Source organism: Apodemus sylvaticus, chromosome 10, assembly GCF_947179515.1.
Source record: "Apodemus sylvaticus chromosome 10, mApoSyl1.1, whole genome shotgun sequence".
NCBI classification, from domain to species: domain Eukaryota; kingdom Metazoa; phylum Chordata; class Mammalia; order Rodentia; family Muridae; genus Apodemus; species Apodemus sylvaticus.
This window is the reverse complement of record NC_067481.1, coordinates 35758675-35786455: the sequence shown is the minus strand read 5'-3', so window position 1 is coordinate 35786455 and position 27781 is coordinate 35758675. Positions and strand designations below refer to the sequence as shown.

The following is a 27781-nucleotide window of genomic DNA, read 5'->3' as shown; positions in this document are numbered from 1 at the left end:
ATTTGTTTTAAGGTCAGAGCACAAGAACAATGGCGGCCTTGAATAGCACTGGCCGACGGAAGGCTGCCCCAGACAGCACTGGCCTACTGAAGGCTGCCCCAGACAGCACCGGCTGACCAAAGGCTGCCCCAGACAGCACTCTGACCTGACTCTTGCTGAAGCTGGGCTTATGATCAAGGTGATGATTAATTTCTTGTACCCATCTTTTCTGTGAGCTTCCTGATATGATTTAATAAAAAAAATTGTTAGTGAGTAGATGTGCACCCTGAGGATTTAAGGTAGAAATGACTTTTTAATATAAAAGTTTGGCTTTGTGATTCCTTTAAGATTTTTATAAGATTACTTTTTTAGATAAATATTAAAATAATTAATTCTTTCTTTGTAATCCCAAATTGCAGCCTGCCAGTAAAAAGAAACTGGCTGAGAAAATTATCTTTCTTGCTTATACTTTGCTAATCTATAGCAAGTTGCTTAGCTACAAATCTATGTGCATTCTTGGGAATAATTTGGTTTTTTTAAGTCTATAATACATAAAACATTTGATCACGTGCAGGTACTGAGGAATGTGTTTTTTTCTTACATATACTCATTATAATTGTTCATTTAAAGAAAAACAGCATGTAACCACCATAAGATTTGCTGGGATGTATAAGCTGTGAGAGGAAAAAAAGAAGTTGTTGGAGCCTGCTCATTCCAATGTGTGTGTGCACGCATGCGTGTGTGTGTGTGTGTGCATGTGTGTGTATGTGTGTGTATGTGAATGTATCTCTGGATTCATATGTGTGTGTGAATGTATGTATATATGCATCTATGTATTGATATATATGCATGTGTCTGTGTGTGTGTACGTGTGTGTGAATGTATGTATATATGCATCTATGTATTCATATATATGTGTGTGAGAGAGAGAGAGAGAGAGATTCTTGATCCCCTTTTTCCTTTACTCTTTCTCGCTGTGCCCCCCTCCCCCTAGAGTTCAAAGAGCCTCTAGCTGGTCACAGGAAGTGCTGGCTCCAGCGAATCAAGCTTTATTCCCTCAGAGAAAAGTTTGCTGAGTGGCCAGACACTGACTCTATGTCCTGCCTCATCTTACCCTGGATATTGAAGCCGCTCTTTGATAGTAATTGATTAGATATATGGATGGAAAACCCACAGATACAAAAGGCCAACTGAATAGACTGTTTGCAGTGTTTTCCCAGCACATAAGTAAAAGCTAATGACAAGAATGCATAAAACTCAGGCCATTCTTGAAATCAAAGTATAACTTCTTTACAGACTCTGCTAAAAAAAAAAAAAAAAAAAAAAAAAAAAAAAAAAAAAAAAAAAAAAAAAAAAACTATGAGCTCTTTGCAGAAAGCATCTCAATGAAAATTCCAGAGGTGAACCTTTGACTCCTACTCTGGGACCTCAGATTTAAAAGACAATTTTGACCAGGCAGTGGTGATGCATGTCTTTACTCCCAGGGAAGGCAGAAGTAGGCCGATCTCTGAGTTCGAGGCTAGCCTGGGCTACAGAGAAAGTTCCAGAATAGCCAGGACTACACAGAGAAACCCTGTCTCGAAAGATAAACAAATGAATAAATAAAAAGTTATATTTCTAGGAGTCAGTAGACAAGGAGAAATTTAAAAAACACAGATTATTTGTATAAAAATACTGTATTTACTTATATAAACAACCTATACCTCCAGCCCATGTGTATAATAAAATTTTGTGTACAATGACATGGGGTTATTTTGGTGAAAGTCTGATTTGATTATAAAACTAAATTGTGGATGCAGACTCGGTCCTTATTATGCACTGTTCATGCAACACTGTAGTTGTTCATTAAAAGAAAGTTCCTAAGTACTATTTTTTTAAGGTCTTGAAGGCTTGGATTTTTGACAGAATTTTGAGCTCTCTGGCCCTGCCCCTCGCCAGTGGCAGCACTCAGGGAAGAGGGCCCAGCACCTCACCTGGACAGCACAGCAGAGCTGGTCCTGGTGGTGAGGGCACAAATGAGCTGACCCCATGTATGTGAGTGCAGGAGAGCTGGCCCGGCCCGTAGCCAGCTGCAGCACTTGTGCTGTGCCCCAACTGGGCAACACAGTGGAGCTGGCTCTGGAAACATGGTGGGGAGGTAAGCTGGCCCTGAGGGCAAGAGAACAGGAGCGCTGACCCTTTGTCGTCCCAACGGTGGCAGTCAGTGGTCTAGCCAGAGCAGTTCTGGAGAGCTTGCCCTGCTGGTGCAGATAAGTGAGCAGGCTGACCAGCTCAGCTGTCATCCAGGCCCTGATCTGGAGTTTTGAGTTGACCCACCTCCAAATCTACATCATCTGTGAATTGTTGAGGTGCATGAAAGGGCCCGTGCTGCTGATCCAAAGCTGCAGGATCTCCGTGACACACCACAACAACAGGATAATCGTGAGGAGTCCCAGTGAGGGTGTGACAGATGCCAGAAGCCTCAAGCCAGACCGCTGACTCACCCCATGAGTGTTTGCAAGTGAAGATGTGTGGACAGAGGGGGATACTCAGGGACACACTGTGGCACACTACCCTTCCACAGGACATGTTTTCTATGCTTTGTTTTGGATAGTTTGCCTTGTTTATTTGATGTGTGTGTGTGTGTGTGTGTGTGTGTGTGTGTTTTCTGGGGGCATTGCAAGGGGGAGATAAGTGAGAGGAGTACATGATTTGAAACTCACAAAGAATCAATAGAAAGTTGAGAGAGAGAGAGAGAGAGAGAGAGAGAGAGAGAGAGAGAGAGAACAACAAAAAAAGTAGACGCTGTCAGAGAGGACAGTCTTTTCTCTGACTTTATTCCCTTGGTGGAAAGTTTAACATATTCTACAACCCCCTCCTTGCTTTTCTTAGTGTGTTGCTTCTTCAGAGCAGCATGCAGAGCACTTGTGATACCAGACACATGGACTGGCAAGATGCTTTGGTCCTGGGCTTCATACCTTCCTTATTTAAGGGCTCTTGGACCTCTGATGGACACCATCCTCTTTAAAGAGAATGGAAAGCTCTCGGAATATTCAAGCTCTATGGCGCCCTAAGCACCAAGGCACGGTAGTGTCTGTTAGTCCAGGAATGCTGTTCTCTCTTCCCCCACCAATAACTAATAACTCAGACTGGCATCCACCATGCGTCTGCAAACAGACGTGCGTGTCCTCTCTCCAGTGCTCCTGGGTCTATAATAAGAATGCCCCTTAACAGCAGGCGCACCCGGCCATGGGTCAAGATGCCTCGTTTCGTGGGCAAACCTTGTTCATCAATTGCATTACTGTTTCTGGACCCATAATCCTTCCAGTCTTCACCCTGATACTTCTGCGACCATGCACCTGCCCCAGAACACCGGAAGTTTATGTGCATTGTCCGTTCTGATGTGTATCTCACAGCCTGTGGCTAAGAAGGACATATTCAGCCTCACCGTGACACAGTCAATGGCCTGGGAGGTTCCACAGGAAAAAAAAAAGCTTAATTTTTCTATGATTATTAGTGGTGGTGATGGTGTGGGTGGGCACATGTGCCACAAAGTGTGGATGTCAGAGGACAACTCTGTGAAGTAAGTTTTCTTGTTCCAAGGATCAAATTCAGGTTATCACGCTTAGTGACAAAGGCCTTCACCCACTGCACCATTTCTACAGCTCTTGGTTGGTTTTTGTTTTGTTTTGTTTTGTTTTGTTTTTTTAATCGTTTGTTTTTCTTTTGTTTAAAATGAGGTCTTAAACTTAAAATTCTTCCATTTATGTCTCCAGTGCTGGCAATCCAAACATAAATAAATCACCACACCCTGGATATTCTCATTTTTCTTTAAAAAAAAAAATTGAAGTGACTTTCTTTTTAATCTCCATGGTTTCAGTCTATAGAAATTATCCCTTAAGCCGGGCGGTGGTGGCGCACGCCTGTAATCCCAGCACTCTGGGAGGCTGAGGCAGGCAGATTTCTGAGTTCAAGGCCAGCCTGGTCTACAGAGTGAGTTCCAGGACAGCCAGGGCTACACAGAGAAACCCTGTCTCGAAAAAAAACAAAAATAAAAAAATCATCCCTTAATTGTAAGTTGTATGTTTGAGGCCACAAAAGCCAGATCAGGTTGGAATCTGTTCTTACCACTTCAACACTCATTAATAAGCCCCCTATTTAATTACTGGCCCTGTGTAACTTCATCTTTTAAATAGGAATAAGCTACCTCTTGGAGAGGTTTTAGGGATGGTTACAGGCAGTAAGAACAAACTGTTTGAGATCCTAAATGAGCAGGTGCTGTTTGTGGTGAGTTCTTAGTGTACCCAGCGAATAGCCAAGGTGCCCAGGACTTCTCTGCCCTATAATCAAATGGCCATGAAACTTCTCAGTCCAGGTAACAATTGCGTATTCAGCTGAATGAGTAGTAACTGTCAAATGCTAATTGCCAATATTGATATTGCCAAACTGCCGGAATTAAATTTATACCATCTTTCCTTGGATGCACCAGTGAACCATGACTTCTGAATGTCACTTTGGTGGTTTATCAGCAGCTGGCTCAGAATCTTAACTGGCACAGAACCAGCCTGCCCCGGGGAAAACACCCTCTCCTTCCTTTCTGATGGCTTCCTTGTTTTTACTGCTGTCTTCCTTGTTTCTTCTTTCTCTGGCCCAGTGCATACCAACAAAACTGCTAATATACCTGCCCCACAGGTTTTTTTGTTTTGTTTTCTTTTTTTCTTCCAAGAATATGTTTTCTTATTTTTTTTTTTGTTAGCATGTCCTTTCAATCATATCCACCAACTGTTTAGGCCTGAGTTTTCTTTCTTTAAAAAAAATTTTTTTTAATTTATTTTATGCGTAATGGTGTTTTGGCTAAACATGTGCCTGCGCACCACATGTGCACTGTAAGGCAGCAAGGTGTCTGACCCTCTGGAACTGGAGTTATAGACAGGTGTGAATGGCCATCTGGGCACACTAGTTCCTCTGGAAGCCTAGTTGCTAACCTCTTAACCACTAAGGCATTTCTCCAGGCAGTGCTTGGTCAGAAAGCAAGGACTCAGTACACCTGGTTCTGGCCGCCATCACCATTTTTGCACCTAAATAAAATGGGTGGTGGCGGTTTCCTCATTTGTGCGGTGCACCAGATTTCACCTGGGTGTAGGTGAGCTTTATTCACACGGGACAGCTGAGGGTCCCGCTGGCAGGCCAGGGACTGGCTCCCGCTGCCTTGGAGAACTGCGTGCGCAGCGCCTCCCTAGTCTAAGAAACCAGCGTCCCCGTTGCTGGGGGAACGGGGCACCGCGCTTTCCGGCGCAGTCGCAGCGCGAAGCAGCTGTCATGGCGGAAGCGGTCTGGAGCACTGACACCGGCGAGGCCGTGTATCGCTCCCGGGACCCCGTGCGCAACCTGCGCCTCCGGTAGTCACTCGACCCCAGCTCCAGGGCCCCCTAACTTTATGCTCCGAGGCTCCCTAACTTTATTCCACCCTAAGCTTTTGGATGCTCAGAGGCCCCTACTTCCGCTTACAATCCCAACTACTTCCTCTGCCATCTATGCGTGCGCGTCTCGTTATCAGGATCTTTTCCTACTGAAAGCTTCCAAGCACACCTTCCAGACTCACTCCTACCCAAATCCCTTCAAGTTCTCGCCACTTTCAAACCCCTCGGGCCACTAACGTCTCCAGCAGACGCCCCTACCCACCTCTTCCTCGCAGCCGCCTTGGCATCTCTGCCTCTGTGATTCCTTTCCCCCACCCTTGCTGTGTGTATCTCCTTGCTGTGTGTCTTTGACACGCATATTTGGGGCTTTTCTTGTCTTGACAGAGTTCATCTGCAAAGAATCACATCAAGCAACTTCCTTCATTACCAGCCTGCTGCCCAGATGGGGAAGGACCTCATAGACTTGGCCACTTTTAGGTCTTCTCAAGCTCCTAGTGGGTGTTTGTGGTGACGATACATCCACCTGAGGACTGAGGCAAGGGTGCGGGGCAGTAGAGGTACAGAGGAGGAACAGAAGGCTCAGAGAGGTTGAGTTTGTTGCCCAGTGTCACATAGCTGGGGAACTTGGAAGCATTTGAACCCGGGCAATCGTTTTTTTGTTTGTTTGTTTGTTTGTTTGTTTTACATTGTAATTTACCTTTGTGTGTGTGCACACCCATGCTACAGTGCAAGAGTGAAATTCAGGGGATAACCTTTGCGAACCACTTCATTTATCTCTGTTTACCGGATGAGTCCTGGGGCTTGAGCTATCTTGGGCCAGTTGTGACTTTGACAGGGGGTGGAGGACTGTGGGGGGGGGGGGGGTAGGGCATGGGGGAAGGGCCTCCAAGAGAAATATGTTCCAAACTTCAAATGTATGTATAAATACACTTAAAAAACAATTTTAAAACAGGAGTTTGCATGAAAATATGATTTTCCCCCTTGCCTTGAAAGCCAAAAGGACAAGATCCTCATGTTCGGCCAATAATTTTTCATGCTTTTGTTATTCCTCTCTCTACTCAGAACTATTCTTAGGCAAAAAGTGTGGCCTTGTGGATCACAAAGTATGCCTCCTGTGTCTATGGATGATTCAGTGGCTTCAGAAAAACGTCAGGGTCCTTGTCTAGCAAATTCAGCCAGGGTTGAGGAAGGGCTGGCCCTTCAGCCTTAGTTCCTTATACTGGACTAGATAATATTTCCTGAAAGGCAGAGCTGCCTTTTATTCAAATCAGAGTAATGACTAGGACACCTCAGGCCCTGATCTTGCTTCTAGTATTAAGCAAAGTATGCTCACCACCTGCATTCTATGTCTAGAGTGAGCGTGTAATGAGTCACTGAATTCCAGTGGGGTTTGTGGTCCATGTGAATAGGGACTTTGAAGACAGACGTGGTGGTATACACATGCAATGTCCACATTTTTCTGCTGAGGCTGGAGGATCTGGAATTTGAGGCCAGACTGGGTTGTAGAATGAGACACTTGTAAACAACAATAACATATTTAAAAACCCAAATGAAACAAGAATAGGAACGCTGGTTATAATCAGCCACAGAGGAAGAAATGCTGCTGGTCTGACTCATTCTGTTGTGTTTGGAGGTGGACACCGCCCTGACGAAGAAGAGGAGGAAGAGGTTATAATTGGATGGCAGGAAAAGCTCTTTAGCCAGGTGAGCCAGCATTACTTGTCTACTGTCTGCCTCCGCCTACCTGACTCCCACCTGACTCATGCTGCCAAACTGATTACCAGGAAAGGTTGTGGCTGCTTATACTTTCTCCTGTTATGTTTGTGTAGCCATCACAAGATAACAGCTGCTGCTGCTCAGTTTAACATTCTGGGTAAGGCCGTTCCCATCACAGGACTCTTTAGCATCTCTAGCAATAGGATTGGATTAGAACATCAGCTTGGATCTTTATAACTCGAATATTCTTAGAATCCCCTGCCCTTCATTATTTAAACAAAGTGACAGTCGTTTTTGAAAACGTGTCAGCCAGCATTAGAAGTGATTTGGTTCAATAGCTGCAGGAACCAAAGTTTGAGGTAGTCCCAAGCTGATCTGTTTCTTTATGGTGACCTCAGTTTGAAGTTGACCTGTACCAAAACGAATCCGCATGTCAGAGCCCATTGGATCATCAGTACCGCCAGGAGATCCTGAAGCTGGAGAATTCCGGCGGCAGGAAAAACCGGCGAATCTTCACTTACACCGACTCGGATAGATACACCGACTTGGAAGAGGTACTGTTCCTTCTAAGGAAGGATGAGTTCTCATCACTTTATTCTTTGTCTCCCCTGGTTTTCTAGCCTCACTGGCTGTATGTGGTAAGTGGGAAGCCCAGTAAAGGGAGACACAGATGTTTCTAGAAGCTGCTGTGAGCTGCTGGCAGCCAGGCTGCAGTGGGTAGATGCAGGTAGTGTGGCTGGTGCTCTTCTGCCTGCCAGAGTGCCTGTGGGACCTGATAGCATAGGCATTGATTACATAGATGGGCAGAGTCTAGAACAGTCTATTTACAATTCAGCCAAAGTCAAGTCTCTGCACCAAGTCCCAACTGGTCCAGCACCCACTACTTCCAAATATCTGGTAGAACATGACTCTTAAACTTAAATAGTTAACCAAATATATATATATATATAACTCCCAAATACATAATGCCAATTTACAATGATAAAATCTTATCTCAATATTTCTAACCTCTCCAAAACACCAGAAATACGTCTGAAGCCATCTGGATATCTGGGCCTCCCTCTCTGCACCATTTGTCTGGTCCACCAAGCCTCCTCCCTCCCTCTCTCCCTCTCTCCCTCTCTCTCTCTCTCTCTCTCTCCCCCCCCCTCTCTCTCCCTCTCTCCCTTCCCCCCCTCCTCCCCTCACTTCTCTTAGCTCCTCCTCCTCTCTCCCCTCTAATCACTGGCCTCTCACTGCCTCAATGTGAATGGATAGGCAATATCTTGCAACACTTGTGGGCTTGTTTTGCATTTTTTCCATTACTTTATGTCTTCTCAGGAAGATCATAAGTTCCTTGAAGGCAGACCTGTATTTTCTGATTTTTGTATCCATGAGCTCTGCTGGGAGCAGGTGTTAGCGGATGTCTTTTGAAAGATTGGACTGCTTTCTTCAGGAAAGCTGCGAGGCGGCAGCATATAAAATTGAGACCATTTTGGAAAAGCATAGAAAAATATAGGTAATGCTAGCTTACCCAAGTGAGAACTTCCTCAAAAAACCTGGTGTCCTATTTGGCACCTTGACCACCTACCTAGTTAGCATCAGCATTTACCAGACAAACTTACCCAAAGTTTTGTTGTCATGTGTTCAGAGAAGGCAGGCTGATGTTATTGTTAGCATAAACAACTTGTGTCCAGACTCCTAAGGGAACCCAAGACGTAGTAGGAGTCTTCCTTGGACTGCGTCATCTCCCCCTCCCCCAGCACGGGTACCTGTGAGATTCTACCTGTTGGGTTTGCACCTTGGAGGAGGGGTCAGAAGGAAGGCTTCCCTCCAGACGTTTCTCTCCACGGAGCTGTGACCACATGGCCGTCACAGCGCTGCCCTCTTTCCCCAGTTCTGTCAGAAAATAACCACTTCAGCCAGCGAGACGCCATCGTTTCTGGTCGAGCGGATGGCAACTGTGAGGCGGCGGCGCCAGGACAGGCGAGGGGTGTGAGTACAAGTAGCGGTCAGGTGGTCTCTGCGGCTCCTCGGGCTGATGTTCCTGGAGTTCCTACTAACACCTCCTATCCACTGGAGTGTGTGTGTGTGTGGGGGGGGGGGGGGGTTCTCTCGTGACTTCTCTCAGTGACCCTTACCTGTGGTCTTTCCCAGAGAGGGCAGCAAACTCAAGTCTCGGATGGTCACGTGGGAACCCTCGGAAGACTTCATCAGGAACAGCCACGCTATCAACACTCCTCTTCAGACAATGTACATCATGGCTGACCTGGGGCCCTATGGAAAGTAAGTGACCCTTCACCCCGCTGGCTCTGGTCCCCCTCCTCCCCGCCTCCTCCTTCCTGTTACGGCCACATGGGATGGACGGTTTCTTTCTCTTTTTTGCTTTACTCAAAAGAAAAGCGTCCCCATGAAGATTCTTACTGAGGCGTCCCCTCTCCTGTCCCTGAAGTGGCCGCCGGCCCCTCTCTTTCCCTGGCGACCCCAGCCTTGATGTTGGTGTCCTGCTTCCTAGGCTTGGCTATAAGATACATGAACATGTCCTCTGCATCCTGAAGGTGGACAGCAATGGGGTGATCACGGTGAAGCCTGACTTCACAGGCATCAAAGGACCCTACAGGTGGGAATGGGAGGAAGTGTGAGCAGCTTCCCCGAAAGCCCTTGATCTGCTCCTAAACATCTAACTCCCAGGCGCTGGGTCACACTCTGTTCTGGCCCTGTGGACCTTTAGGGAACAGCCGGAAAATGTGCAGCAAAAGGACTCACATTAGCTGTGTCATTGAGTGAGGAGGATTCTGGGATTGCAGAGTACGGGGACAAGCTAGCGAAGGGGAGGTGAACTCAGCCAGGCCAGGGCCTGCTGTGCCCGGTTTTGTCTGAGAGGACAGCTTTGTGCAGCCAAACACCCCCAAGCTGTCCCTTTCTCGGGCGGAGTAGCTGAGTGTCGTAGAGTCCCCATGTCTTCAGGGTGGAAATGGGTCCAGATCCCACAGCTGTCATCTGGTGCCCTTTCTGCTTTATCGTCTGTGTGACCATCTTCTCCGTCATAGACCTCAAGTGAGCTTTGTCACCAGCGTAGCTGATTCTTGGGCCTGGAAGGCCACACCCAGTACCATCAGAAATGATCCTTTTTGTGGCTTTGACCTCACAGAATCGAGGCTGAGGGAGAGAAGCAGGAGCATAGTTCTGCTTGGAAATACACAATTGACAACGTGTCCTCCCTCGCACAGCCAGAGGAGGAAGAGCGGGAGCAGCGTGTATTCAAGGATGTAAGTACCAGTTAATCCCAGTCCTGGAGGACGGCGCCCTGGTGTGGGAGCCGAAGCTATGTCTGGGTGACTGCCTTAGAGAGAGGGCAGCCCACCGGCATCCGGGAGATACAGCCGACATGGCCACTGAGTGCTGACCATGTTCTGTGGCAGCCCTATTACAAGCATCTCACTTAGCTCTTAGAACCCTGTGAGGGGAGCACTGTTACCACTTTATAAACCAGAACCCTAAGTTATGGACGGACGGACCCAAGCCATCGAGCTTGTTACCTTGAAAGCCAGGTTTGTTCCCAGGCTGGCCAACTTCAGAGCCTCTGTGTATCACTTTAGTTATCTTTGAGCAGGCATGTGTTGAGGCTTTCTCACTCTCTCAGACTAGGCAGGAAGTCCCTACGTAGCCCAGGCTGGCCTTGATTTGACAACCGTCCGCTTGTCTTAGCAATGAGTGTCGGTATTGCAGTTCTTATGTCCGGCTGGCGGCACAGTCCTGCACCCTGCAACTAACCGACATACATCTCATTAAATTGTTAGGATCTTGCTTGGCCTTTAATCCCAGCACTCGGGAGGCAGAGGCAGGCGTATCTCTGAGTTCCAGGCCAACCTGGTTTGCTGAGTGAGTTCCAGGACAGCCAGGGTTACACAGAGAAAGCCTATCTTGAAAAACCAAAAAAAAAAAAAAAAAAAAAAAAAGGTAGTGGCTTGGGTGCTTGGGTGCTTGCCCTGCTCAGATTTTCTCCCATTCAGAACTAAAACCTGTCTGGCTTGAGCAGCGTTTTGAGGATGGGTTTGCTTTGTTTCCTCAGCTTTATGGCCGGCACAAGGAGTACCTCAGCAGCCTCGTGGGTACAGACTTTGAGATGGTGGGTAGCCCAACTTCCTGCAGCACTGGGAGCTGTCAGGGCGAGTGTCTGACTGGAGAGGATCTGTCCGCCTCTCTTAAACGGCTCCGGGATGAGCTCTGCAGCGTGGAGAGGAGTCAGAGAAGCCTTTCCTGACCCTGTGTATTGACGTGGGCCCTTGCGTGCAGAGAACAGGATCTGAAAAGGAGCCCAGGCTCTGCTGGCCGCTCTCTTGGGACACGCTGGGTGGGTGGCGGTAACTGGGTATTGGGCAGGGAGAAGAATATACCAGGCATTTTGACTTCTTGTTCCCCGGGGTTTGGTGGTTTGGGGAGTTTTATCAGTGGTAATGCATTCATGCATTAATTTACAATTTATTTAAAAAACAATATAAAGATAAAAAAAAAAGTGCCCTCCTCGTCGTTCATGTGGACGTTGTTCCAGGGCACCTCAGACAGGCAAAGAGCTGTCAGTTTTGCTGGTCAGATGTTTTTTGGATCTTAGAAAACGAAACCCAAACAGTTTAGGTCAGTCGCTCTGGTCAATTTAGGTCTCTCTGTGTTCCAGCACACCAGGAATTCAATTTCTAGACTTACAAACAAGGATAGAACTACTCACCCCACCCCCATCTCTAGAAAATTAACTTGTATTGTTTTATGCTACATGAACAACAGATTTTCATGTTAAAAAAGAAACCCAGACAGATGACACAAATAATTAGAGACGCAAACCTGGCTGCCGGAGGGTTCTAGTGACCCCTCCCTGCCCTCTAAATACCGTGCTGCCATTCTGCGGGTCTTAGAAACAGGAGAGTGTCCTGTAGGGAAGTGTCAGGGTGGAGAGAACGTGTACTATGTGGCCCAGCTTGGAGAGCCAGTGTCAGCTCTGCAGATTTGGGGACAAGGCTGGGGTTGGGAGAGCAGGTGTGGCAACGTTGATTCCCTCTCTACCTGACACCTTCCCATTTCTCTCTGCTGTAGATCACCCCAGGGGCCTTCCGGCTGTTTGTGAATGGGGAGGTAGGTAAGTGTCTTGTCTTGGAGCCAGGCTAGAGTCTGATGGAGCCATGGGTAGCTACTCACCTCGGCCTAGTTTGGGCTGAACATGGTCTTTAGGACGCTGAGTGATGAGTCTTTTCTGGAAACTGGGCCTTTTGGGCCCCAAAAAGGCTTTATTTGCAGAGCATTTGGGCCCTTCAAGACTGGACTGAGTAGCTGAGTGGTGGTGACAAACAACCTTAATCCCAGCACTTGGGAGGCAGAGGCAGGTAGATGTCTGTGAGTCTGAGGCCAGACTGGGTCTACAGAGTGAATTCAAGGACTACACAGAGAAAAACTGTCTTAGAGAGAGAGAGAGAGAGAGAGAGAGAGAGACAGACAGACAGACAGACAGACAGACAGACTAGACTGAGTGGTAAGGGTAATAAGGGACCAAGCTAAACTTCTCTCCTGCTTTCTCTTAAGTTTCAGCCCAAGGCTATGAGTACGACAACCTCTATGTGCACTTCTTTGTGGAGTTGCCGGCTACTAGTAAGTGCTTTTCTGACATTTCTATTCTGACAGTTCTAGGGGCATTCGGTCCACTCCCACTGAAACCGTTCAAGGTCACAGGTCACCTCCACATTGCCAGTTCTAATGGTGTCTCCGCCCTTCCACTGCATTGACTTCTCTGAAGCATCTGACACAGCCCACTTTCCTTCACGAAGCATTTCTCTCGGCTTCTGCGGGCTCTCCAGGCTCTTGGGTGAATTCTTCCTCTCCTGCCGGTCCTAATCTGAGCACCTCTGAGGTTTCTCCTGGCCCGTGTTACTTTCTACCTCTAGTGTTCCTAGGCGGTTGCACCCATTCCATAGCTTAAATTACATATGCATCTCTAGCCCTGCCCATAGGCACACAAGAATGTTAGCGCTAGGAGAGACAATTGGGTCACTAACATCCTCAAAACCATATCAGCCTACAGCAGACTCACCGAAAGATGGTGACTGGCATTGTGTGACAGAGTGGGTGGGTGGATGAATGTGTGAAGGAACCTTGCTGATGGCTTTGTTTTCTCCGGTGACCTCCTGCCCTCTCCAGTGAGCTTACTGAGTCTGCTCTTTGGCTTTCAGACTGGTCCAGCCCATCCTTCCAACAGCTCTCCGGAGTAACCCAGACCTGTGCCACCAAATCCCTGGGAATGGTACGGAGGGTGCCAGGATGTCAGGGTGTCGGGAAGGGAATGGCAGCTCCGGGGGGCATTTGAAGCTTCATCAGGTCAGCCCCCTCCCCCCCTCGTGTTCTCTGTGGAGGAGCCACGGTTGGGGCCAGAGTGGCTCTTCTGTCTCTTAGAGACTGACGGCAGCTTACATTCTCCTGTCCCCTTGCCTGCCTGCTGCTTCCTACCAGTCGGACGGTGTCTCTTTGCCCTGTGTGAAGGTGACCTCGTTACTGGACACAGAGAACCCATTCCAAAGAGACAGTGCCCACCCTGGGTCTGCGAGTTGAAAATGGCACTCCTCTTTTCTAGGACAAGGTGGCCTATTTCTCCTTTCCATTCACATTCGAAGCCTTCTTTCTGCACGAGGATGAATCGGTTGGTGAGTAGCTTCGGTCCTTGGCCTCACTAATGCACAGCCAGGGACCTCTCTGAACAAAGGTCCCTGTGACCCCTCATTTACATTCCAGAATCCCTCCCGGAGTGGCCCGTGCTCTATTGTAAGGTCCTCTCCCTGGACTTCTGGCAGAGATATCGAGTGGAAGGCTACGGGGCAGTGGTGCTGCCTGCCACCCCAGGTAACCTCTTGTCCCTGCCCCTTTTGATCCCCTCTGTGCTGTCAAGACCAGCACTTCCCAAAGACTCTCCTGAGGAGGAGAGATGATTAGGAACTGGGGGCTCTGACTGGAAGAATCACTTGTGGCTTTGCGGAATTTCTCCCTTCCCATGAGAGACACCGTGAAGCTGGAACTGACCTAGTCCGGCAGCCTGACGGGCTGCCACATGCTGTAGTCCTTGGTTAGACCTCGAGAGAGAAGCTGCTGCACCAACCCTGGGCTCCTGGCCCCAGGGGCGTTGGATGAATTGACGTTCCCGTTGCTGTGCGCCACGCACTGTAGTAAATCTCATCCACTTCTCCCAGCCTCTGTGAGGTGGAGGGTCCTGATTGCTTCTACGTTTTACTAGGGTCAAAAGAGAAGCTGGTTCTCAGAGGTTGACCAGCTTGTCTAGAGCACACAGTGATGCCTGGAATAGCTGAGATGAGAACTTCTGTCTTACTGTCCTCCAGGCAGACACTGTCACCCACCACGCTAACCTCTGCCAGGTCATCACCAGCCCAGGTCACTGCTGGGAAGTCAGGGATGGAACGCGGCCCCTTTCTCCTCTTCCTTACACAGGATCGCACACCCTGACTGTCTCCACGTGGAGGCCCATGGAGCTGGGCCTCGTGGCAGAGCTAAGGAGGTTCTTCATTGGCGGGTCTCTGGAGCTGGAGGACCCATCCTACGTGAGGATACCAGGAACCTTCCAGGTGCTTCACCTCTGGGGAGACCTCAGTCAGGCTGAGTCCTTATAGTCCTGTTTGAGGCCCCTCCCCACTTTGTTCATTGTACTCATGGTATATAGACCCTTCCTTCCTGTGGCTTATGCCGCCAGGCCTGCCCATAGTTTAGAGGTACAGATATCTACGAGGAGGTCCTTGAGGAGCCGTGTAATTAGAGATTTCCTCCTCTCCTTTCCACCACTGAAGGCCTTGGTAATCAGGTGCAGGGTGGACTTACAAGAAGCATTCTTGCTTCTTCCTCATTCTCACGTGAGTGTGGAGCCTGGTGCCCCCTTGTGTTGCTGTCTGAATGATAAAGTTCCTCAATGACACTACACTACCTAAGAACAGGAATACGGGTGGCCGCAGCGCCTCAGGTCTAGAGTCTGCACAAACTGATTCGGTCTCTGCTGTCTGCCCAGGGGGAGCGCCTGAGCCGCTTTGGATTCCGCACTGAGACAACCGGTACTGTCACCTTCCGACTGCACTGCCTGCAGCAGTCCCGGTGAGTGACCCTGGGCCCTGAGGTAACCTTGAGCCCCTTGTCTCTGAGGGCTGGAGAGCAGCCTTGACTGTGTTTTCGGCTTCCCTGCAGGGCTTTTATGGAATCAAGCTCCCTCCGGAAACAGATGCGGAGCGTGCTGGACCGTCTGGAAGGGTTCAGCCAGCAGAGTTCCACGCACAACGTGCTAGGTAAGCACCTCATTCCCTCCCCTGGACACCCAGGGCCACTTTCTTCTCCCCCCCACAGTAGCTGACTGCGTGGCAATATTTCCTACCCTTACAGAAGCATTCCGTCGAGCTCGGCGCCGCATGCAGGAGGCCCGAGAGAGCCTTCCCCAGGACCTTGTGAGCCCCACGGGAACGCTGGCCTAGCTCCGCAGCCCTGGCCTGTGGAGCAAGGGAAAGATGTCTGCACCCAGGGTTCTCGCTTTGTCTTGCTTACTAGAGACCACATTGGTCTACCAAACTGGATGATCTAGAACCTTCCAGCGGGCTCCTCTGCATAGCCTTCTGCAGGATTATTATTTCTTCAAAGTAGAAGGAAAGCCGGACCCTCTGGGGCCCCACCTGATGACCTGTCCATGTTTTGGCTATCAAACATGGGCGTCATAACAAGACAGGCTGTGTAGTCTGAAACTTGTTTGGGGTAAACCCAGCATTAGCCTGTCCTCAATACAGTGTCTTTTCTGGTTTGTCACAGAGCCTCTGTGGCAGAGGGCTCCAAAATGGAGTTTGGCAGCCAGGAGTAATGGTGCATATCTTTAATCCCAGCACTCAGGAGGCAGAAGTGGGAGGATATCTCCAGTTTGAAGGGAGCCTGGTCTACTAGTGAGTTCTGGGACAACTAGAGCTATGTAATGAGACCCTGTCTCAAAACAAAAAACAAAAGCAAAACAACAACAACAATATGGAGTTGGCATCTTCCAATGAGGAAGATTGATTTGAGAGCTCAGTCTTCTGTTCCTTTCAAGAAAAGATGAGGGTAAGAGGCCTCAACTTCCGGGCTAAGTTTCTGTCCCCTTACAGTATAGGGCTGGCAGGCTTTAGGATATGACCTGGGGTAGTTCTCAGTCCTTCCTGCCAGCTGGGTGGGGTCTTTTATAATATTTGTATTTTTGGTTTGTTTTTCATATAAAAAGTATTTATATTAACTGATCTTTTGTGGACTCTTGCTCTTTCTACTCTGGAGGTCCAAACTCTGCCTTTCTCTCCTCACAGTGTTTCTTAAAACTCCAGGAGACTGTGTGGCATGTCTCAGGCTCCCTCGTCTTTACTGTGTGGGCAAAGCTTAGAACCGAGGCCACCCCCTCCCCGCCCAACAGAGACAGCAGGCCCTGCCCTTGCATTGTTTTATTGGTGGAAGTAGAGAGTGCAGTTGTTCCTTCAGGCTCCGAGGAAGATGGTGGGATGGCTAAGAGGCAGGACTGTGTGGTCTTCCGGTCATGCTGGAGGGCAGGGGCAGAAGAACGTGCTGGAAGCCCTCCTGCAGTGTCTTGCTGGGACCTCAAAGCCTCATGGCTTGGCTCGTAGGCTCTTATACCTGGTGCTGACTCATAACGTGATGTCTAAGAGGTTCCCAAGGTGAGTGGTCCTGTCGCCATAGCACCCTTGACACTCTCAACCAACAAAGCCATCTCTCAGTGTAACCAGCAAAAGCTCCAGCAGGAAACGGTTTGTGGGGTCGAGAGAATCCTCTCAATCTCCCCGTTACCCTCATCTCCAAGACTTGGGGTCTTGGCATAGAATCCTGTGGGAATAGCAGAAAGAAAAGCTTGGTTTGTCAAAGAGCTATTTTAGGATGTCGGTGACAAAATTGAGGTCAGTTAAATACTTCTGATTGTCCCTCTCCTCATCCCACCAAGTCCTAGACCCCAGAACTGATTATCAGCCGGGAAGCTAGCATTCTTGGAAGCCGCTGTGGAAGAGTGCCGTGTCCCTTAGTGCTTGGGATGTCTGATTCCAGAGAGAGATGCTAGGGCCTGGCCCCGCCCAGATCTCCCCTTACCTGCAGAAGCCTCATTTGCCTCGCCAGGCTGACAGGTTCAACTTGGGAATACGGCTACAGCTCACAAAACCCCGTGGGTAGATGTTAGCCTTGAAGATGTCCCTCGAAACTGTGGTGATGCCAGTATTGTCGCATATAATCCGAGATAAAGAAATTCGCCTCAGGGCTTTGCGTTGTCTTTTGGTGAAAACTCCCCATTTCTGCCACCAGAATCTGTCAGTCAAAGAGACGCGTGGGAAGGTTGGAGATTTACTGAGCAGTGAGCACCGTGCTTGTGGCTGACACTCTGGCACTCTATTTCACCCACTTTCCATAAGTGAACTGCCCAGAAATACACAACAGTCTAGGTGGCCAGGGATGCACGTGAACTCAAGCAGACGGCCATATCCAAATAAGGAGTCCGCTCTTAAGCCACAAGCTCACTAGAGGGAAATCAGGTTTAGCTCTTTTGGCCCACATCTTCTGGGGTCCACTAGCATACAACATCGAGGTTGGCTAGTCGATGCTCTGGCCTGCAGAGGCTGCAATCTTGCCTGGGGCAGCATTTCTTCCCCTCAGACCCACTTTGCATGGGGAAGCCTCCTGGCCTCAGGTCCTGTGACCTTGGGAGAAATGAAGCTTTAAAGGTGCTCTCCATTTTCCAGCCTCCCAATGCTGTTTCCTGCTGGTGCTGGGTTAATTTAGGCTCGGGTCACTTACCTGTCTCCATCTCTGGCTCTTCTGAACTGGTTCTCAAAAAGACAAGCCAGAAGAGGCCCTACTCGGGCCCCCGGCAGAAGAGGCTCTGCAATGGCTCCAACCCAGATGTCAATGTTGTCAGGCGTCTTGTACAGGTTCAGAAACTTCCTTGCCAAACCCTGATTTTTTAGCACCCGACTAAGCTGGGCCAAGTTTCGGGGCTGGGAAAGCCCACAGAAGCGCCTCCAGGCATTGTATCCTGCAGGGGAGCACAGTCAGAGCAACGCTGTCAGTCTCCCATCAGCTCTGCCGCTCCCCACAGAGCCACCAGAGTATATTCTGTGGTCAGTACTGGATGGAACCAGAAGAGCCTTGAGGTCTAAACACTAGATTACTGCCCTCTCTAGACTGTAGGTGGACAGTCTTGTTTTGGGGAATAAAAAGTTACAACCGGGCGGTGGTGATTACACGCCTGTAATCCCAGCACTGTGGGAGGCAGAGGCAGGCGGATTTCTGAGTTGGAGGTTAGCCTGGTCTACAGAGTGAGTTCCAGGACAGCCAGGGCTATACAGAGAAACCCTGTCTCCAAAAAACCAAATCCAAAAAAACAAAACAAAAAACAACAAAACAACACAACACAACACAAAACAGTGGCAATTTGAGTGGCCAGCAATTCCAGACTTCCAGCAGGGGGCGCCAACAGCTCCTTAGCTGTCAGGAACAGCAAGTTTAAGACTGCCAGGGAAACAACTCTGCTTATCACACAAGCACAAGGACCTCCTGAATTGGATCTCCAGAAGGTTAATATGCATATATATATATATATATATGGGCAAGGTCATGCACACATAATCCTAGTGCTGGAGAAACAGATATGGAGACTTGGGGTTCACTGACCACTCAGCTCAGCCTGCACGGTAAGTCCCAGGGCAGTCAGAGCCCCTGCCTCAAAAATACAAGGGCTGACCAATGGTGACACACATCTTTAATCCCAATACTAGCGGGGGCAGGGAGGGGACACAGGGAGGCAGATATCTGAGTTTGAGACTAGCCTGGTCTGGAGAGCCAGAGCTATACATAGACTGTATCTTGACAAAAAGGAAACTAACAAATAAAATACATACATACATACATACATACATACATACATACATACATACATACATACTGGTAGAGGGCAGCTGAGGAATAACACCTGAGACCTGGGACCCACAGACATGTACACAGAGGGGGGAGAGGAGGGAAAAAAGGAAAGAAACCCTGACGTCTCGGTGCCTGCTGTGTGCCTGTCCATTGCTGTGGTGAGCAGAGCAGGCAGTTGGAAGTCCCTGACTCCTTCACACACGAGTGAGGATCAGCCAGGACACATGGGGATTCAGGCTCTATCTAGAGAGAAAGGTTGGCGTTGGAAGGAAGAAGGGCAAACCAGGCCTGAAACCTCTTTGTGGTGTTGAATGGGGCCAAACACCAGGAAGAATGAGGACATTTTGAAGTCATTTTCTTTACTTCATATTTTCATGCCTTTGAGTAGATTACTAGCTGTCTCTGACTTGCTTTCCAGCTATATGGTGGCGGGAACTATAGCCCTCTCTGACCTACTCCCCCTGTATATGATGGTGGCGGGAACCAATGCTGCTGAAGTTCATCAGAACAAGGAAAAGCAGCAGGAGCGCCTGTTCTCTTCACACTGCGAGGGTGTCCTCACCAAACAGCCCCACGGGGCCTTAACTCTCATCTTCTTGTTCCCCACTCTCTTGCTCCTGCCCTCCACCCTCAGGTCAGAGGGCCCTGCCATCTCCTTGGTTCCAGAGCCTTTACAGCCTTCTTCTCTGAAGTGGCCAGTGAGGTGGGGAACGGGGCAGGTCATTCATGTCCGTAGGTCTATTGCTTTTCTCTGCTCAGAAAGTTCTGATCTCTTCCCTTTACCTCCTCATCTGTCCCCTGTCCTAGTCCTGGGGTGAAGGCAAAGCTGGGGTTCTTATAGTGGTAACCAGAGGAGTCAGCGTGTGTGGGACCATGCGGGGGTGGAGGGTGCTTTGCGACATCAGCATGGGTCCTGCCTGCCCTGCACTATTACCTTGTTCCTGTCAGAAGGGGGATTCCAGGCCTGCTCTGACCCCCCCATAAGGCCCTGTGCGAGGTGCCCCATCACCTGGAAGCCCGTGGTCCCTGCTGCGCTGCATGTTCAGAGCTGCCAAATCCAGCCCGATCCTTCTCACTTGCCGAAACAGTTTGTCCCGGAGCTCATCCACCAGCATGGAATCTTGCCGGTTCAGCTTGGCTGGGGTGGCCATGAGACCTCGGAGGATAGGGTCGATGCCACCTGGGGTCACCAAACAAAAGCGTTGACCAGCCTTTTAGAAGCTCCTGATACCAAGATACCAAGATACCAAAATACCATGATACCAAGCCAGCAAGTGGGGCTCCTTGCAGGTCCGCTCTGACATAAGTCTGCCCTGCCCCCTCAGGAGGTTGAGATAGGACAATCACAAGTTCAAGGCCAGCCTGGCCTACTTTTAGTAGAGCCCTTATATAAAATTTAAAAAGTAAAAGGGGAGGGGAAATAGTTTAACGGTAGATCACTTGCCTAGCACGCACGAGGCCTGGGTTTAATTCCCAGTGCGTGAGGCAAGAAAGAGGGGGACTCCTCTTTTAGGGCATAAGAGACTCGTTCATAGCTGTGGCCTTTCCACTATCCCAAGGAGGCATTTGCAGAGTCTGGACCAGGAGACAACAGCCCATCTGGGGAAGGGGTGCTTGGATCCTCCCCACCCCTCCTCCTCGCCTTTGGGAAACCCGGTCACCTTCATGTACAATCCGCCAGCTGGCGAAGAACACAGAGCTAAGTGGAACGTGGGAGTTGGGTGCTGAGGCCCGGTACTGCCTGTCCAAGCGGAACATGAAGGGCTGGAGCATGGTGTGGCCAAAGCGGAAGGCCAGGGTGAAAACATTGGCTACACGAGGGTCCACATTGGAGCAGTACCCTCGGTACGGACCCAAGGTTCTTCTGATGCGGGCCTTGCCCAGAACCAGAGGTAGGAAGTCTCGGTAGGTGATGATCTGGAAGAGATGGAACGGCGGTAGCTTCCTGAGTGGCCTGTGGCCCTCCCTTTCCTCTGCTGTTCAAAAGGCTCCTCAGGCACACTAGTGATGATTGTCATTGTGTCAAGTGTGGCAGCATTAATCTCCCACTGGAGCATGAGATACTGAACTCCAAAGAAATGTCATGGATGGGGTCCCAGTCAATATTGGAACCAGGGGTAGAGATGCACCCCAAGCATCCAGACTCAGCAGCCTTAGGGTACATCCTCAAAGCCATGTTCTTGAAGGTTGGGAACCGCTCCCTCAGAGTCTGGGCCCCCTACCTGGACCATGGCACCCACGATCTTCCGGGCTTCGTTGTACAGCTTGTCTCCACTCCAGTGGGGATTTAGGCGCCTCAGCTCGGTGGCTAGGCGATTGTGTTCTCTCACAAACAGCGTGTGCAAGGCCGCCAGTTTAGGGGTTTCACTTGACCGGGTGTCACCTTGAAAAAGTTCAAGATTATAAGAGACTCTTTTGGTAAGGGAAGACTGAGGTCTGGGACCCAGAGGCCAGGCGAGGCCAGCTTCCTGAGGCTATGCTTCCTTCTGAGCTGTCTCCTGCGGCTACCAACAGTGACAGTCCTTCCTCCCCAGGACAGAGAGCACAGGGGGCTTCTGGGTCCCTACGGGGCTAGACCAGGTTAGAACTAGGTGAGGCACACAGGGCAGATGCTGCTCTTCTTGCCGGGTGATCCTCTTCTACAAGACCAGATCTGTAGCCCAGATCACACCCTGTAGGGAGATGGCCCTGGGAGCCATGACCTCAAGGCTACAAGCCCCTGTCTGCATCTGTTTCTCCACCAAGGGCTCTCCTGGTTCCCATATTTAAATTTGATATCCTGCTGCTCTTCCAAGGCGTCAAGAGGGAGTGGGCACCTTGGGCAGAGCACGTTTCTGTACCCAGACCTCTCCCACAGGCATGCAAGGACAGCACGTTCAGTCACCCAATGGCTTGACACCCAGCCCCAGTCTTGTTTAGGCGAAGCTTCTGGAGACCTCTGGGGAAGGGACATGCTGCTCCCCCAGAATATATAGTTGTGCACTCCTTCTATCGTGAGGTTTAGTTAAGCAGTGAGGCGGAATGGACGGAGCAGAGACTCAGGCACCACAGTGGCTTTGTCCCAGTATTGGCTCGGCCCACAGAGCGCTGCTCTCTGGAGCGCAGCCGTCTTTCCTCAGCCTCAGCCTTGGATCTGTAAATAGAGGGCGATACTTCTCTCCTTCCAGGGCTGCTGTGAAGTTCAGGGATGGCCCAGAAGTGATTCCTGCCCTGATCCTTACCACACAGGAAAGCTGGGGCAAGGGCTATGAATAACACACACACTAAATATCGGGAGGGAGGGACGGCATAAATGCAGAACTGTGTAACAAGAAGGGAGGCACAAAACACAAACACACACACACACCACCAGCCTAAAGGAGAAAAAAATTGACATTCAGACGAGTCAGTGTCCTCTTTTGGGTCTCAGGACCGTGACTAGGAGCAATGAGCAGATACTTATGGGAACCACTCCTATAGCTGGCTGGAGTGACATTCAGGTAATGAGAGCCTTGTCACTGGAGACAGTGAAGCAGGGACACCTGGTCACAGCCAAGGCATAGGCACTTCCCATGTCTAGGTTTCCCAATGACTACACAGATCTGTACCTAAGGCCCATGCTGAGGGTCTCTGTCCTGTAGGTGTCCTGAGGCTGTCACTAATGTCTCCTCACCACACCCCATCACGCCCCTCCATCCTGCAGACTGACCTGCCAGGAAGCAGGGGATGCGCACAGAGCGGTTCGTCAGGAGACAGGGGTCCTCATGCAGGTTGTCGAAAGGCAGTAGGGCTCGGCCATTGTCCTGGAATTGCTGGTTAGTGGCCAGCAGCCCCAGGAAGTTGGTGCGATTTCGGAGCCGCAGGGCGAGGGACACCTCGCTGCCGTACACCATGCTGGCGTCCACGAAGGATGTAAGCGCATTGATCTGGTTGCGGACTTTGTTCTTGTTTTTGGGGCACGCCGGGGCAGAGCGGAAGAAAGGGATGCAGTCACGCTGGTTCTTGATGCGGGGATCATTGGGTGGTATCTAGGGTGAAGCGCTCTCAGTGACTCGGGGGCCCCTCGGTAGCCGGTTCACTAATCTGGGGTATCCCCAATTCAACTCTGACATTGCTCGAAACTTCCCTGCTCCAGGAAGCCCTCCAAGACTCACCCAGACCCGAACTTGGTGCCTGCTAGGCACGTGCTCTACTTCTGAGATGAAACCCTACCCTCGATGAAACGTTTAAAATGATGAAGAGTTTCATCTGACTGGAGGAGAGACTGAGCCTCCGAGAGACAAACTGTTACACACGCAGTTAAGCAACGCTCAGTGGAGGCTGCACCTGCTGGGCCTCCAAATGCTAAGACTGCGCTGTAAAAACTGCACTGTAGAAAGCTCCACAGAGGAGGCACCCTCTGCGGAGGGGTTGGTAATTATACAGCCCCTTCTGAGTGCCTCCCTTCCCACTGCAAGCAAGCAACCCTGTAGCTGAATGTGTGTTTGAGCGTGTGTGAATGTGTGTATGAATACGTTTGAGTGTGTATGTGTGTGTGAATGTCTGTGTTTGAGCCTGTGGATATACTTGTGCTGCTCCCTTCCCAAAAGCGAATCAACTTCCTGAATTCTGTATTTTTTCACCCAGTACCCTACAGTGATCCTTGCTTGGAAGAAGACCCTGCTAACAGCCCCAAAACAGGAGTTGGCAAGAATTTCAGGGTTCTTGGACCGCGCCAACCCAGGAAGAAAGAGTTTCTAATAGTTTCTAAAAGTAGGGCTCAGAGGTGTTGTGGATAGCCCTGGGCTTGTATTTTGATGCTAATTCCACTCTTCGCAGGGGCTGCAGATGAGGAGTTGCCTTGGGAACCTTCTCCCCACCTTAACTTTTCAAATAAAGGCTTGAGCCAATCATTGGGCAGGAGGAGGGGGAGGAACTGAGAGTTTGGGGGAGGAGAAAAGGGAAGGGGGAGGAGCTACGGAGGATCAATAGGACAGAGAGGAGCTAGGAGGGATCATCTGAGAGGCTGGAGAGAGAGAAGCTCGTGGCCTGGAGAAACTGCAAATTATATGGGGTAAAATAGATGGAAATAAAGTAGTGTAGTGGGAGATCTGCCCAATCTAGGCTTATAGCTTATATTGTTAACGATTGAGATTTCTTTTACCGGGGAATTGGGTTGGAAACAAAGTAGCAACACAGAGGTCTCCTCTGCTGGAGTCAGTCCAATGGGTCAAGGCCTGTCTCATATATCTCCTCCATGAAACTCCAATAGAGCCCACCCCTCCCCCACCCCTCCGCCATGCACCACAGAGGCAGCTGTGGTCTCTTATTTCTCCCAGGTATGGGAGAAAATATGGAGCTTATTTCTCCCAAATTCTCTGGCACCCATCTTTCTGGGCTGGAAGCTACCCCTAGAAGGTTGGCTGAGGGACCTTGATGGGGAAGCAGGGAGGCAGCTGGGCACAGGTCTTCTCACAGTCCACGCCCATGTTGAAGGCCACTCTGGCTGGGGACTCTGGAGAGAAGTCCAAGTCGTGGTCGATGAATTGACCCCACTGCATGAACATGAGGGCCCGGCCCCGGTCTGACGTCAGCTTCTTGCTGGGGAAGCGCACAATCTGATTGGACACAGCCCGGACCTGGTAGGGAAGTACAGTGGGCATGGGTCAAGACCAACCGGGACTTAGGGAGTGCCAGTTCTTGCCAGAGCTGTCTGTCTCCCACCCACCCCCTCCTCCTGGTTCTTTTTCTGTTCTTAGAGATGCAGCCCGGATGGTCTGCCGGCTCTGCCTGAAGTTTCTGGTGGCACAAGCCTATAATCCCAGGATTTGGGAGGTTGAGGCAGGAGGATTGTAAATTCAGGGCCAGTCTGTTAAATCATGAGTTACATGCCAATCTGAACTACACAGAAAGATCATAGTGTGAGGGGGCTGGTCTAGATCAGCACATTCCCCCTACCAGCTGTTCCAGCGAGATAAACATATCAGTATGTAGACAGATTATAGAACTGGTGGTCTTCAGAAACAGGACTGATTTCAAGGTGACAGATAATAGAGATCTGGGTTGAAAGATGGAAGGAGCTGGGCGGTGGTAGCACACACCTGTAATCCCAGCATTTGGGGGCAGAGGTAGGTGGATTTCTGAGTTCGAAGCCAGCCTGGTCTACAGAGTGAGTTCCAGTCTACAGAGTGAGTTCCAGGACAGCCAGGGCTATACAGAGAAACCCTATCTCGAAAAAACCAAATCCAAAAAAAAAAAAAGAAAGAAAGAAAGAAAGAAAGACGGACAGATCAGTCAGATAAAATTTAACATTCATATTAAGGCAGGCAGGGAATTGTTATATTAACATATCAAAAGAAAGATGATATTATAAGATTACAAATCATGGACGCATAGGTGCATGGTTCTTTATATTTAGCAAGATACTTTGACCTGAACATGGAGTCTCATGGCTAAGATCCCAGCCCTAGGAAGCAGAGGCAGGAAGATAGCTATGAGTTTGAGATCAGCCTGGGTGGCATCCTAAATTTGGACCAGTCTAGATTATAGACTCAAAACACAAAACAGAGGGACTGGAGGATGACTTAGTGGGTAAGAATACTTGCTGTGACCTGAATTCAAATCCCTAGGACCTACATAGACCAAGCATTGCTACGCATGCCTGAAGCCCACGCACTGAGGGCAGAGACAGGCCGGTCCCAGACGCTCACTGGCCAGCCAGCTTCCCTGAAGCAGCAAGCTTCAGGATGGGTCAGAGACCTTGTCACAAAAACCATGATGGTGGCAATCAGCAAAGGAAGACACCCAGGGTCTTCCTCTGAACCCCACACGCCTGTGCATGCCTGTACACACATGTGACACAGATGCACGTGCGCAGACACATGCACAGGCACATACATACATACATGGGGTGAGGGGAGAGAGAGAAGGGAAGGGAAAGGAAGGAGGAATATATAGAGATGGGGAGAGGTGCTTTGACACCTGTCCTCTCACGAGAACAATGAAGCAACTCTATCCCATAGTAGGTAGCATTAAGGGACCATGGTCTATACAGCCAAGGGCTTCACTTTCATTCCCACAAGCTCTAGATTTTTCTATTCACAGGTGAAGGAACTGGGCTCAGAAGGGAAGTATATTATTCTCTACCCACAGTCGCTCAGCCAGTCAGGGGGAGGAAAGCCCAGAGCCTAGCCTTTCCTGTAGCAGCTCAGGGCTGTTTTTACTTTCTGTATTTGAAAGAGAGTGAGCATTTTCTAGACCCTTCCCTCCGACTCACAAGAGGAAGGGGGAAGCCATGGCGCCTCTTGCCAGGGGTCCAGCCGAAGGGGAGAGACCTGTGGTCTTCATACTCAGCTGGCAGCCAGCGGGCCAGGGCCTGGTTGGAGGCTCCCAGCCAGGGTCTCTTCCTGGGGTAATGAAGAGGTGGGTGTTAGTAGGGTTCAGGGCCTGAAGGTGGGTGCAGGGCAGAGGCAGGGCACCCACACTCACTTGTTGTTGCATCTCCCTGTTATAGTTCGGTACTTGTTGCTGCACCTCTCAGCCTGGTCTTGGAGCGCACAGCCACTGGCCTGGGACAGCAGGCGCAGCTGCGGTTCTGTGAGCACATCTAGGGAGGAGGGAGGCAGGGTTCTGAGTCCAGAGTCCTGTCTTTTACCTGGGCTGTTCAGTTCCACCCCTTTATCATCTCTAACATCCCCTAGGCTTCCTACCCCACCTCCCACATCTGACTTTCCTCCAATCCCAGGCTAGGGCAGGCCTTAGGAGCTCAGCGGGGGGGGGGGGGGGGGGGGGGGGGAGGGGAACGGAGTACCAGTGACATTGAAGGGTCTGGATCCCTGTGGCTGAAGCTTCTCTTCTAGGAGCCCCAAGGCCACATGCATATAATCAGCAGCCTGAACAACTCTTCTGGTGGCTGCTACTGGCTGTTTGAAGTAGGCCAGGAGGTCCATGGGGCTGGCCAAGCCACTGCGAAGACGCTGTGTGATGCTGTCCCAAAAGGGAGGAGAAAGAAGGGGCTGGAGAGGGTGCAAGCTACCGTGATCCTCAGCCTAGCAGGAAGACCCATGGTGCTCAGCGGTTCAGGCTGGATAAGATGATTTTGCCAAGAGCCCATTCTCCCCTGCTGGCCTCCCGAGTCCCAGGCCCACCTCTTCTGTGTGCGATTGTAGGCCGTGTCTACCAGCAGCTTAGCCTCTGCCATGCAGTCCCGGAGGACCGAATTCTCCACTGGACTCTGGGAAGCTGTTCAAAAGGATGGAGACTCAGTATTCAAGGGAGCCACAGATTCCCTGTGTCCAAGCGTTTTCCCTCCACATCCTTGCGTTAGACCACTCTTCTGCCTTTGGTACCTAAGAGTCTCCTTCCTACCTGGGGCAGTGCCCTCAATGTGTTGGGTGAGGGCGAATGTGGCTAAGGCCCCTACTAGGGCCAGCAGCGGCAGCATCATGCAAGCAGAACCCGCGACAGCTGAGCGGGCAAGCAATACCCACGGACGCCACGGAAGTGAGCGTTCAATTCCTCTCTCCCCTAGAGGCCCTGAGATGGTTTCTTTCTGCCTACTCCTGGAAGGAACTGGGAGACTTTATATCCTATCCTGGGGTAGAGGGGGCGGGACTTTGCCGCCAGAAGCCCAGCCCCTGAGGCGGAGCTCTGCAACCTCCCTCTGGTTTTCAGGGGCAGCCATGTGATTGAAACACCCCCATTCCTACTTTACCAACTCACCAGAACGGGGTCTCCCCTCACCACCATCACCTCATTCCACACCCACCTCCAGTCTTGGGTCCATGGATGCATTT

General features: G+C 50.2%; 2 protein-coding genes across 5 annotated transcripts; one reads left to right on the top strand and one right to left on the bottom strand.

Moving 5' to 3' along the window:
* Positions 1–5257: 5257 nt before the first annotated feature.
* Positions 5258–16357, top strand: Mks1 (MKS transition zone complex subunit 1). Of its 4 annotated transcripts, XM_052195366.1 has the most exons (18): positions 5258–5357; positions 5763–5872; positions 7012–7082; positions 7493–7648; positions 8971–9068; positions 9231–9359; positions 9589–9693; positions 10225–10342; positions 11146–11202; positions 12162–12204; positions 12645–12710; positions 13289–13359; positions 13687–13756; positions 13845–13952; positions 14553–14686; positions 15121–15203; positions 15294–15391; positions 15486–15671. In XM_052195366.1, exons 1-18 carry the CDS (start codon positions 5278–5280, stop codon positions 15572–15574), a joined length of 1686 nt encoding a protein of 561 aa, XP_052051326.1. In that variant the 5' UTR covers positions 5258–5277; the 3' UTR covers positions 15575–15671. The 4 variants fall into 4 exon arrangements, with proteins under 4 accessions (XP_052051326.1, XP_052051328.1, XP_052051329.1 ...); XM_052195368.1 differs by lacking the exon at positions 15121–15203 and having other exon boundaries at positions 15486–16357; XM_052195369.1 differs by lacking the exons at positions 14553–14686; positions 15121–15203; positions 15486–15671.
* Positions 16358–16537: 180 nt separating this feature from the next.
* On the bottom strand, positions 16538–27531 carry Epx (eosinophil peroxidase). Its single transcript, XM_052195365.1, has 13 exons — positions 27354–27531; positions 27134–27227; positions 26797–26972; positions 26475–26592; positions 26263–26392; positions 24419–24625; positions 22717–23035; positions 21251–21411; positions 20690–20945; positions 20038–20208; positions 17907–18144; positions 17208–17420; positions 16538–16949 (listed from the first exon to the last, which is right to left on the bottom strand). Exons 1-12 carry the CDS (start codon positions 27430–27432, stop codon positions 17219–17221), a joined length of 2151 nt encoding a protein of 716 aa, XP_052051325.1. The 5' UTR covers positions 27433–27531; the 3' UTR covers positions 16538–16949; positions 17208–17218.
* Positions 27532–27781: the final 250 nt, after the last annotated feature.